The sequence below is a fragment of the Halichoerus grypus genome, chromosome 6 (assembly GCF_964656455.1).
Source record: "Halichoerus grypus chromosome 6, mHalGry1.hap1.1, whole genome shotgun sequence".
Lineage (NCBI taxonomy): Eukaryota > Metazoa > Chordata > Mammalia > Carnivora > Phocidae > Halichoerus > Halichoerus grypus.
This window is the reverse complement of record NC_135717.1, coordinates 47,154,091-47,167,335: the sequence shown is the minus strand read 5'-3', so window position 1 is coordinate 47,167,335 and position 13,245 is coordinate 47,154,091. Positions and strand designations below refer to the sequence as shown.

Genomic DNA, 13,245 nt, shown 5'->3' with positions numbered 1-13,245 from the left:
TTTGTTTATGAGTGTTCAGAAAAAAGTTGGTTTGGTCCCTTCCAGAAACCTCTGATGAGGGGGTCCCTTCTAGAAACCCCTACCAGAACTCTCCATCTGGCTCTGGAGAGAGAGGTGGGGGGCAAGGGCAGATGGAAAAACTTTCAGAATCTCTTTGAAACTCTAGAAAGAGTACAGCATCTCAAAACTATAAGACTTTTTGTCTCCTTGTTGGAAAGAAATGAGGAGTTGTCAGCATTTATAGAATGACCGGCATGTCTTAGGAAGAAAGGGGGGTACTTCTGTCACTGATGGTCAGCAGGGGATGGGAGGGCCAAGGGTCAGGCCCTGGGCCAGAGGAGGACAGGTGCTTTCTTGGTTAACCCCATTCCCATCTTCTAAAGAAACTGGGTAAATTGAGCTTCCTTAATGAAAAGAAAATACTACCTTGTACTTGGGAGTACAAATGGAGGTAGGAGGCAACTGGTATCTTGACTTTCTTCAGAGAAGAATTTCTGGAGTCACTCTGCCGCTGTGGGATTTAGTAACTACAAGTCCCCATGTTAAGTGAATTTGCAGGTGTAGGATTTACGATGATATGGGGAAGAGAAGATGGGGACTTGGCTCAAAAACATACTTAAGAACTCCCTTGTGGATTTATTTTCCATTAAAACCATCAAGAGAGAACACTCAAGTGAAGGTTGTGGTGACATTTTACAGTTTCCTTTTTATCCCAACTGGCACTACACTCTTCGCTTTCATTGCTATCCTTTGTTCACGGGAAATGCAAATGACACTCACAGGAAGAGGTGTTGTGCTATCCAGGTTAAACTGTACACCCAGTGCTGTGCTTACTTTATGATTTGGAACCGTTTTCTCTTCCCACGACCTTCCCAAGACCTTCTCCCATGTCTTGTCATGGTGGTCATGACAGATATACTCTTAATTGTGCCCCTCCTGCCACGTGAAATGAATAAAGAAGGGAAAAAACCCACTGTGGTAAGATCCGTATTGCATTAAGTTTAGTATGTAGGAATAAATGTTTCTCGAACTCCTCCTTCCGTGTCTCTGATGTGTCCCCAGAGCCTCACCCGGAGAGGCCCGTCTTTGCCGATTCTCGCTTTCCTTCCTCCTCCGCGGTGCGATCCTAAAGCAGGACTGCTGTTGCCCTTTGTGCCTTTCGAGGCTTTCTCGGGAAAGCCTCAACTCCTTGTTTGCTATTTGTTCTACCTTCTGTTACTCTTTAAAAAACCATCCCCCGGGTGGTGTTTTCCAATAAAGTCTCATGGTTTCCATGAAGATATTGAGAAGCAAGTTCACGTGAACTCAGGATTTACGTGGAGGGAGTTATTCCTGTATATTTCTGCGAATGCATTTTGCCGTTGTATGGTGTATAATATCCTGTCTCACCTCTTCTCCCCCAAAGCAGATCTGCCCCCCCTCCCCCGGCATGTGCTGATGTGGGTAAATTCCACCCTTTACCTGGTTTCAGGCCCCACATTATGATAATGATGGTATACCTTATCAGAATTTAGTACTTTACATTTTCCCACATGCTCCTTAGAAAATCTGACATGCTGTCCGGAATAGGAGAGGACTTCGCCCTTTGGGGCCCTATTCTTGGACCGCTTATTATTTTAATGAGTGACACACTCTAAAGCTGTTCATTTGGTCTGAGCTTTAGCCTGATGAATGCTGTTTTGTCTGTGTTTCATCCTGTACAGGTTACCCTGGCCAGGACTTCGACTGGGCAGATTATCACAAGCAGCATGGGACAGAAGAAGCACCTCCCTTCTGCTTCAGAAATGTAAGCAGCTTGGTTCTTGCGACTCCTTTTATCACCATAAATTTTGTAAGTTGCTTTCTATTCCTGAGCAAGATTAGAGTGCTGCTGTGTACCACAGGATCGTAAAGCTTTTGTAGTTTTGAAAAAGTCCTCTTTCAAGGGTTGTGTATCTGCGTGACTCTGGGCTGTAGTAACAGATCCACCGCTAAATGTATGGTGGTTCCGGATAAGGTCAGTCAGTTCTCACTTACGGAAGGGTCCAGTGTGTTCCTGATGAGTGCATGCCTCCGGTGAGCCTTTGGCTTCATCATCTGAATCTAGTGAGCAGGTAAGGGAAAGGGGTGAAAGAGAAGCTAGTCTTACTTCTAAACACTGTAGCTGATATTGACATGTTACTCCATTCACCTTCCATTGGTGAGAACCAGTCCCTCGGCCACACCTGCCATGAATGAGGCTAGGAAATGTGCCATGGCCGTGTGGCTTTTTGCAGCCAAGAGTCCATACTAAGTCAGCCAGGAGTCCATACTATAGAGAGAGGAGGACATGTTACGTATGCACTTGCTGTGTGGAGTATACTGTTGATAAGCTCATTGATAGGAGATTCTCTGCTCTTGAGGTATAGTCTCAATATATGATCATCAACTTCTTTTCTTGGATTATTTCAGTAAGATGCCAGTCAGTTCTCTGCTTTGCTTACTTTAAGCCACTTCCTGGTTCAAATAGAGCTGTTGGCCTGATGGCCCGTAAAATAGCACTGTGTGAGTCCGTGTGTGTGTGTGTGTGTGTGTGTGTTCACACGTGTGTACTTGTTTAGTTGTAGGAGTTGGTTGTATAAAGCAGCTTATAAATTATTCATTGAGACCTTATCAACCCTAGGAACTATGAAAAGAGATCTGGATTATTATTTCTGTTTTGAGAATGAGGCGTAAATATATAGCTTCTTGTGTTAAACATGCATTTAGTTATGAAAGTTAATTCTTTATGCTAAAAAAAAAGATTCAATCCTCCGACTGGGGACTGCAGAGAGTACAGTGCAGACAGCCCCCAAATCAAAGACTTTCTGGACATGTGCTCCTAGAGCTGCTGATTCCTTGCCACCCCCCCCCCCATAATTTGTACTGTGGGGCTAATAGCATACGAGAACTAAGAGGCAGAGGGGTTGGCTTCATAGAGAATCTCAATAGTGAGCATAAGTGAGAGGCGGATTTTGAAGAATGAAGTAGGTTGATCAGCGGGCCGGCTTGTACTTACATATGTGCAAACACATCAGTGGCAGAGCTGGAAAGCAGGGCTCCAGAAATGACCAAAGGGACTTTCTCCTGGCTGACACTGCGTTTGCACAAAGGTGGTTCTGCAGCATGGAAAGATCTGTGTGGTGAGTTGAGGAGGTAGGACAGGGACACCGTGGAGGCACGCCACCATGAGGATAGCCGCGGGTCAGCTCCCGGGGCTTATCAAGTCCCAGTGCGTCTCACTAGACTTTTCACCACAGTGACATCACTTGTCAGAGTCCTGGCCTCGTTGCCTTTCACTTAGGATCGTGGAAATACTTATCAAAACATCCCCAAACCCCTCTGGAGTTGCGCTTTCTACCTGACAAAAGAAATATTCCTTCCCTGTCTCTCCAGCCTTGGGAGGGAGGAGAATCCTGACGTGTCCCCTAGCTTTGGAGGTGGGGAGTTATTTCTTCTCTGACAACACAGTTCCACCGCAGCCGCTTTCCATCCGTCCGTCTTCTGCTCCCGTTCCATCAGCAGCTGGCTATGTGCAATTTAATCGTGGAGCAAGCAGCCACATCCCCAGGTGGCCTCTGAGCTTTCAGGATTTAGCTACCAAGATGAAATCTCTTTTAATGAATATGCTGGCATATTCATTAGGAATGCACTTGTTACAAATATGGCCCGTTTTGTTTCTGGCCCTCCGTTTATTTAATCGACAGGATTGTTATCTGCCTGTTGGCGTGTGCATTGCATTACCGGTGCTTTGCTGAATTTTGTTAGCTTGCTACAAGTGCTCTTTAATGGAATGCTTATTATGAATTCATTTTTTTAATCACACATCTTGTGTGTACTAGAGGAGGGGTGGTGTGGAAGTGGATTTCCCGGGGGATGTTTAACAATCAGAAGCAATGCTGAAATGGATTGACACAGCCAAATGCTTAGTAAAATAAACTCACAGGTAACAGTTTTGCTATTGATCTTTATAAATTACCCTCAAGCAGTGAGTTGAAATGAAAATAGGTTATGCGGTTGTAGTTTTCCCTTATTAAGTAGGATAAAAAACATTTTGACTTACTTAGAGGCTTTTCGGGCAGCCTGTCGAGTTGTATTATCAAAAAGAAGCTCAATACATAGTATGTGTGGATGAGGCAGGATGACTTGCAGAAAAATAGCCCACCTAGAATTTCTGTGTTTCCTATTTCCAAAGAAACATAAAGGAAAAGTGCAAATTGCTTTCTCAACATATGCTGGATAATTTTGTTCTGGTTAGATAAGGGTGTAATTGCATTTGCAACTTAACCTGTATAAAAAGAGACGTGAATGTGAATAACCTTGGTGTCTTCCCATGGGTCATGTAAGGATGTAATCTCTGTTATTTACAAGAACCTGTTAATCTCAGTTTATGTATTTCAAAATAGATATATTACAGTATTCTAACGTCTGGTTGAAATTTATAGTAGTGGATGATTTTGGAAAATCTTATATTTATTTAAAAATAATGCTAGGAGGGAGTTTTGCTTTGAATATTGGCTGAGCTCATGCTGAATTGATCCTCTGGCAGATAGCAACTATAGACTCTGGACAGGATACCAAAACAACTACCTTGGGGGTGTGGAGAATGAACAGAAGTGAGAAGATCTGGAGGGGAGCAGGTGCTTGGAAGGAACATTATGGGGTGATTGTGTGATTTTTTTTTTCAGACTTTTTTGACAGTTGACAACGTATGAGATGACAAAACCAGTAATATAAAAATTACAGTCTTTCTGGCCTGATGAACCAGATAACGGAATTTGGGCAACTGCAACTGTTGGAAAGTGAGAAGAGTCTCAGATAGGGAAGAGCCAGGAGAGGGAAGCACAGATTCTGTGTATAAACTCTGCTTAAATTTTTGGCTGATCCTTGGATTGTGTATTTTCCAGGCAAACTTCCAGGCAGCCTAGTTAAGGACGGAAGACTGAGCTGAGGTTTGAGCTCCTTCTCAGGAGACAGAGTGTGTAGTTTGAGTCCAGACAAGTTAATTGCTTGCTTAAAACAGAAAACCACACTCTTGGGAAGAACATAACACAATCCAGAGTCTCTACCACATAACATTTTAAACATCCAGACTTCAGAGTTGCTCAGCCCATGAAGAAATATGAAAATTCTCAGTAGAAAAGATAATCAACAGAGACCAAACCAACATGACTCAGATGTTGGAATTAGCAGACACATATTTTAAAGCTCCCATTAAAACTAAGCTCGGTGCGAAGCAGTGATTCCCAAAGTGCGGTCCTTAGGCCAGCAGCTCCAGCATCACCTGGGAACTTGTTGGAAATACAAATTCTGTGGCCTTACCTCAAATCAAATGAGTCACAAACTTTGGGGTAAGGCACAACAGTCCATTTTTAAAAGGTTCTCCAGGTGATTCAGATGTACCCTAACATTTGAGAAGGAAAACATGAATGAGAAGGTAGGAAGTGCCAGAAGAGAAGGAGAAGGTGTAAAAAAGAGAAATTCTAGGACTGAAAAATAAAATACCTAAAATAAGCAAATTCATTGGAAGGGCTTCCTAGCAGAATGGAGGTGACAGGGGAAAGGGTTGATGATTTTGATCCTATCTGAAGAACCGAGAGAAAAATAAGCTTGGGTGTGGGGAACGAGAACAGAATCTCAGGGACCTGAGGGACGATATCATGTGTAGTTGGAGACCCAGAAGAAATGGCCACAGAGACTATCGAAGAAAAAATATATGAAGAAGCAATGCCCAAAAGTTACCAAAGTAGCTGGAAGTACTAAATGCACAGGTTCAGGAATCTCTGTGGGCCCCAAGTTAGTATAAATACGAAGAAGCCCAACCTAGTCAAACTGCTGATAACCAGACATAAAGAGAAAAATCTTGAAAGCATCCAGAGAGAAAATGATAGATCCCAAATAGAGGAACAACAGTTTGAATGACAGTGAACTTCACATCATAGACAAGGGACACCAGAAGACAGCAAACCAGTATTTGTAGAGTACTGAAAGAAATAAACCACCAAAGCTAATGCTTCCTGAATGAAGAGAGAAACAGACACTTCACCATGGAAGATAGACAAATGACAAAGAAATGTGTGAAAAAATGCTCGACATCATTAGCAATAGGGAAGATGCAAGTTAAAGCTGTGATTAGTGAACACGGGACACCTATTAGGATGATTAAAATTGGAAAACGTGGCAATACCAAGTGCTGGTGAGGATGTTTAGCCACTGGAGTGCTGCACGCTGCTGATGGAAATGCAACATGATATATGGAAACCAATTTGGTGGTTTCCTAGGAAGTTAAACATACATTTACCATGTGGTCCAGCAATTCCATATTTAGAGAAATGAAAGCTGCATTATAGGCTGCATTGTATTCCCCCCAAATTCATACAATGGAAGTCCTAGCCCATAGTACCTCACAATGCGACTGTATTTGGAGTTAGAGTTTTCGAAGAGATAATTAAGATAAGGTGAGGCCATATGGGTGTGCCTTAATCCAGTATGACTGGTTTCCATATGAGAAATGGTAATTAGGACACAGACCGTGTACATGGAGGAAAGACTGTTTGGAGACAGAGAGAAAAGGTGGCTGTCTCAAGCCAAGGAGAGCGTCCTCAGAAGAAACCAACCCTGCTGATGCCTTGATCTCAGACTTCCGGCCCGCAGAACAGCGAGACAAATTTTTATTGTTAAAGCCACCCAGTGTGTGTTATTTTGTTATGGCATTTCAAGCAGACTAACAGACTCTGTTCACACAAAAACTTGTGTGAATGTTTATAGCGGCTTTATTCACAATCACCAGAAATTAGACACAGCTCGAATGTCCTTCAACTGGTAAATGGATGGACTGTGGCACAGCTATAGAAAATACTCAGCAGTAAAACAGAACGAACTGCCCGTTTGTGCAGTAGCATGGATGAATCCCAAATGCATTTTGCTTCAGTGGAAGAAGCAAGACTGCACAGTGTATGGATCCGTTGATGTGATCTCGTGGAAAAAGGCAAAACTCTGGGAACAGAAGACAGGTCCATGGTCCTGAAATTGGGAGTCTGGGAGGGATTGATCTTCAAAGATCCAGTGCAAAGGTATTTTGGAGGTGAAGGGACTGCTCTGCACGCTGATTGAGGTTATGGCCGCAAGACTATATGCGTTTCTCTAACAGCCGACCCTCAGGGAACAGGGCAGCAAAAAGAGTGAATGTTCCTATGTGTAAATTTTTAAAAAAGTGAATTGAGAAAGTAAATAGAAGTAAGCCAAAAACCGCAAATGTAAAATAAAGACAATTTCAGGTAAAACTATGGGAATTCGCCACCGGCAGACCTGCACTAGAAACCCCGCTAAAGAATGTTTTTTAGGCTGAAGGAAATGATGCCAGATGGAGACTCAGGCCGACTCCTCACACGCATGGATACGCCCAGGCGCGCTGTGAGTGAGGAATACAGGGAAGGAAGAAGACCTGATGTGCACCTCAGTGACTGTGTGGAAGTCAGGGCGCATGCGGGACTGGGAAGATAACATATCCTCTCCTTCAACAGATACTAGTAGGCACCTGCTGTGTACCAGCAGAGCTGTAATTCTGGGATGCAAGGGAGGTCATGGTTCTTTTCCGACGAATGGTGGGAAAGCCCGTGTCTGATGGATGAGCTCTGTGTGCCGCTGCGTGCGTGCCCATGCATCCCCGCTTCGCCCGCGGGCCACTCTGTTGCTGCACCTGCTGCCTTGTCCTCTGGCTCAGTGTCCGTTCTCTCTCTCTTTCAGACATCATTCAGTCGGGGTTTCATGAAGAACATGAAGCTTGAAGCCGTCAACCCCAGGAACCCAGGAGAGCTCTGCGTGGCCTCTGTTGTCAGTGTGAAGGGCAGGCTGATGTGGCTTCACCTGGAAGGTACGCTGGGTTCACAGCCGTCCTGGGGAGCTCAGGGTCCGTCTGGAAACGTACACATGGTGCTTCTCCAAAATAGCCCCTTCCGCTTTCCTTTCATTTAAACAGATCTTAAATTATTCAGTGTTCTTAAATAAGCGAAACTAATCAAATACAAATTTGTTCAGAGGCTCTCATCTTAACTAATAATTTCATGAAATGAGATACTGGTGTGATAATTATGTTTGGAACACAGTGGTCTTTTTACGTCTATGATTGTAAAAGCTAATGTCACAATTAAATTAATACGAGTCACTAAAACTGGTATTTGAGGTCTTGGTTATTATGAGGATGACATTATATATTTGCATTTTAATGTGAATAATACCCTTTACTTTGGTTTCTTCCGTAGATGTTTAATTTTACCTTGAAATAGTCACTGGAGAGGACTTTCTCCCCAAATATATATGTTATACACAAGATTTGTTTGTTTAATGATGTTTAAACTCTCCTTTATAGCTCCTTTTTTTATAATTGTGCAGATAATTCAGAGAACATTATAATTTATAAGCGGAACCATGATGAGATTTTACATTGAGATAGAACACTGTATTTTTATGTTATATTTTCAGTGAGAAAGAATTAAGTCTGATCTGTAAGATTTTCCCATTTTTCCGTGATCTAAATTTTTTGGGTTGGTTGGTTTGGTTTTTTATTTTCATGACATTCATTAATTATTTTAAATGTATATGAAAAAACAAGACTAGTTATGAATAATAAAGTTAGCTCTCTTGGCCCATATTTTAGCCATCATGGCATGCTCCTACCACCATTGGAATGGAAAGTTTGCAAGGTCATAGAAGTGGTGCTAATCTCATCATCCTGTCTCTTTAGTAAGCAAGTGTAAGAAGCATCAAAAGTTCTTCCTTTTTTTCTTGTTATGTTAGTCACCATACAGTACTGAGCTAATAATCTCGATCTCATAAATCTTGTAGTCCAAATGAGTGGGAAGGGTAGAGAGCAGTGATTGTAGGTGAACATCATCTGTGTCATTTATTCCTAGAAAACTAGTTTAAAACATTACTGTGGTTTAGGATTTCAAAATGAATGTGAAATAAAAGGAAATTCATCAGAAGTTGATTGGGGCATTTTCAAGTAAAACGGCCTCCAGCGGGAATTAGCCAAAAAGTAGACACAGGCATGATGGTGATATATCTGCGGCCACGGGAATAGAACATGACCTTATTTTCACTACTACATGTGAAGTTGAATCAACTGCTCTTGGAAACACAAGATCCCTCCTGTGATTTCGAATCCCTACATTAAACCTGCTGCCTAATACTAGGCGAAGCCGTATTGCAAGATCGGGGTCTTGCTTGGCGTTATTAATTTGAAAACAAGAATGGTAAAGTTCAAAGCCCATGTTTCATCATTATGATTTAGCCCATTACCATTAAAGTTCTTTGGCAGTCATTATTTATTTAGCAGTTTGTACTTCCAGAGTGCTTTACCGCTGTTAATTACCTAACACAGACAACAGTAAGAGCGTCCTGATTTTTATAGATGGAGAAACGAAGCTAGCTAAGCTGTGAAGTTATGCCTAGGGTCAGTTTCCTTGTCCTCGACATATTTGTTGGTTAACTCATCAGACCCCACAGCTTTCCAATTCTTAAAAAGAATGAGAAGCAGTAACATTTAGCATATATTTAAAATTTTTAGTGTTTATTAACATTATAAAAATACTGTTTTTATAGCAAAGAAATGTAAGGCAGCTTACATCAGCTCTTATTCTCCAGAGTGCTTTCTTACCCTGTAGCAGTGAAATCAGCATTAGAGAACAGATCAGAAAATAGATTGTCCATTTTTTTCCAGACCTGACACACTAAAAAAAAAAATTTTTTTAATAAACAGTTTGTTGCATATTATCTACCTGGAATCCGTGGTCAAAATCATGTGTTTGATCAAAAAAGTAAAATCCCATTTTGTTTCTTTGTTCTTAACTTGAATTTTGGGGGTTTTGGATTTTGTTCTGTTTGGGGCCTTCCTGAATATTACTTTTCAAGTCACAATGAGCTTAGTGGCAGTTATTTCTCATTGTTTCACAGTTTTATGTATATAGTGTTTTCTGTCCTCCATTCTGGGAATAAATGCTGGAGATTTGCCATGGTCACTTTGTGGCTGTTAAATTATTTTTATGATTATGGTGATTCTGATCATAGACCATTTATTTACTTGACACTGTAAATGTAGAAAGTACTTCATAACAATTTATTAGTTATTTTTATGCATTAAATTGATTTGAAGTATTTTTCAACACATGGCTAATTGACCACTTTTAGGTAATTAAAATGATCATTTTTAATCTACTAGTTGACTTCTCTTGAAGTCAGTTCTTTAAGTATCTGTAAAAGAGCTGATGTCGAAGAGTGGGCAATGAACAAAATATATGCGATTGAGGTGGTATTATTTTAGACACATATTTGAGAAGAATTGCAAGCTCCCACAGACCGCTGATGGTTAGCAAGCGCAATTTATGATGATGGGGTTTTTGTGGTTTAGAGAGGATGTTGTAGTGCTTTCTCTCTTGTGTTAATACTCTGCTCGAGGTGATTATATCTACAATTATAAGCATTAGCCATGTAGTATGAGTTGCTCTCCATGGTAACGCCTCCAACATTGCAGCCCTGTGCTCGTGCGTCTTCAGCCCCACACGCCACGTCACTTTACGTGCCTTCCAGATCATTGTCTCCGGGGATAAGGTGTGGGTCTTCCACCTGTCCTCAGGGTGCCCCATGTCCTTCCACCTGTCCTCCCGGCGCTTCCGCTCCCTTCCTAAGAGGGCTTACATCTTTGCCTTCCTTGGCTTCTCTTACCCCCATTATTATTAATATTTTCCTCCTGTTCAGAAGAGATGTGATAAGCTCCATATTCCTGAATATATTACTTTTAGTCTTTTGGCTGAGGCAGAAATTCCTTTTATGCCATAAAAGGGATGGTGACCAGCAGGCTTCGTTTCTGCAAAGTTATTTAACTCTTTTAGGGGATACCACTACAGAAATTTTTGAAGAGAGCTCTGGAAGGGGACAACAAAACTCGGTTTTGCCATTGGGAGTGCTGTTACACGTGGAAACGGGCAGGGGACTCTCGGCTGGCGTTCTTGTGCTTTGAGCATAGAGAGGGAATGAGGCCCTGTAGGAGTTCTTACCCACTGCTTTCAGTTCTGTTTTTTCTAAAAACAAACACGCAGAGGACGAAAAAACAAAGATGACCCAGAATCTTCAGGTCTGTGGAGAAGTATCAGAATCTTTTTTTTAAAGATTTATTCATTTATGTATTTGAGAGCGAGAGGGAAAGAGAATGAGCAGGAGGGGCAAAGGGAGAGGGAGAATCTCAAGCAGACACCCCGCTGAGTGGGGAGCCCATCCCGGGGCTTGATCTCACGACCTGAGCTGAAACCAAGAGTCGGCTGCTTAACCGATTGCACCACCCAGGCCCCCCGAGAAGTATTGAAATCTTAAGAACAGAGAGCTTTAGTCAAACCCAAATTAGGCTGTTACCACCGTCTCCTGATCCTTATTTTTTGCTGCCCTCTGAAATGAAATCCAGAGAAAATAAAATCTTTACACACTCAGTCCTGGAGAAACATATATGTCAGTGTCAGTCTTTCAATCTGTGCCATGTATGGCTTCGGGCAGGAGCTTTCTAGAGTTCAGCAATCCCCTCCTGTCACTGCGAGCTTCACATCCCACTTCGACAAGCACGTTACCTGCAGGGCTCCCCGATTTCCGCCGACGAGAGCTGTCAGGAACAGCCTGCGACTCTCGAAGCCTGAACCTCATGTAGAATTTCAGCAGAGGAATTTAAACACAAGATGCAGCGACAGTTCAAGGATGAGTGTGAGCTCTCCTTCTCCCCTCTTGAGAAATGCATGCACTTTGGAACGGCCCAGTGACATTTCCTGATTTATCTGATTTTCTGTTGGCTTCTTGGCTGTGGCGAGGTCAGCCTGCCTCTGCTGTTTTCCTGTCTTCCATTTGCTCTAAGTGTTAGCCCGGTGTCCTGAGCCAGGGCACCTGGGTTGTTAGGAGTGACAACCGAAAGGTGCAGACCCTTCACGTCGGGCGCGTGGACTTGTGCATGAGCCCGTTTGCTACTGTTGTGGTTTCCCTGTCCCGGTGCTTCTGACTCTAAGTCTCTCTGCTTCCTGTTTTCTAGAGAGTAAACCCCCAGCTGCCTGCCTGGGGGGAGGCATCACCTGGCTGTGCACAATCAGCAAGGGGATTAGTGGTCGACCTGCTTCTTAGGGAGACTTGGGATCAGCCGGCTCTCCTCCATTCCAGCCCAGCATCCTTTGCCTCTCAAAGGCTCCTAGTCTGTCTGCCCCATGTCGGCACAGGGCCTAGAGGCTGTATTGGCTTGCTTCTTGCCTTCCTTGTCCTCTCACTTTGTAGAGATCTGATGAATGAATGAAGGAATGAGCATGTGAGCAAATCCGTGCATGAATGAGATAACATGCTAAGTAAGGTTAATGAGGTTTCTTGCTTGAGCCCCTCCATGGCAGAATTGATTTCCATGAGGCATAGGGTTGAGGGCCCAAACCAGGTGGGCATGAAGACTTTATTTAATGGAGGGCTTAGGTTGTTCCTGTACCAGATTCCTGGAAAATTCAATCTGTTTTGGACCAAGTGATCTTACTAGAACTGAGAATGTGCTGACCATTCCGAGAATGGTCTCAGTTCCACAACAAAGTTTTACATTGTGATGAGACAGGCCCCTTTGAGCCCTTTGAGATTCTGATGAAGGCATCCGACACTCGGGAAAATGCACTTGCACGCGTATGCAATTTTTGATGCAACTTCAGACCATCCATGGACCCTCTCAAAACCATTCTTGGATGGGCCTCCTTGGAATTCATGGGCCCCAGACTGGAACCCCTGCAGGAGACATTCTCAGGACATACTAATGTTAGTTCTGTTTTGTCCACTGTATGGCTTCTAGCCAGGGGTGGCTCCTTTGTTTTAAGTTAAATTAAATTATAATTTCAGTTCCTCAGTTGGGCTATCTGCAGTCAAGCGTGCACTAGTCACATGAGGCTAGTGGCTACTGTTTTGGACAGCACAGTTATAGGACTTCCGTATCCTTACAGAAGCTTCTTTTGGGCAGCCCTGTTCTAGATGCTCCGCTCGAGTAAGAAGTGAGCCCCTCAGGCCTGTCGAGGCTCAGAACTCAGATTTTCTTGGGGCGTGGGGGCAGTAAAATGCAATCTACTCTGATGAGTAGTTCAGTGCCAAGCTGTACATTTCATTTATCATCCAGGGGAAATGAGATTTTGGGACTCAGAGAACTTAGAAACTAGACGGCGAGTCTGTCAGCTCTGGGGTTGGCCGAGAAGCAGTGTT

The 13,245-nt window shown here is 43.0% G+C and overlaps 1 protein-coding gene across 6 annotated transcripts in view; it reads left to right on the top strand.

Moving 5' to 3' along the window:
- SFMBT2 (Scm like with four mbt domains 2) overlaps positions 1-13,245 on the top strand; it is a 227,876-nt gene that overhangs the window by 154,560 nt on the left and 60,071 nt on the right. For all 6 annotated transcript variants that reach the window (XR_013448983.1, XM_078075125.1, XM_078075123.1 and 3 more), the window contains 2 exons: positions 1,704-1,786; positions 7,744-7,870. Coding sequence is in view for 5 of the 6 variants with exons in the window: in XM_078075125.1 (XP_077931251.1) it covers positions 1,704-1,786; positions 7,744-7,870 (210 nt within the window). In the remaining variant the exon portion in view is untranslated. The remainder of the gene's footprint in view (positions 1-1,703; positions 1,787-7,743; positions 7,871-13,245) is intronic.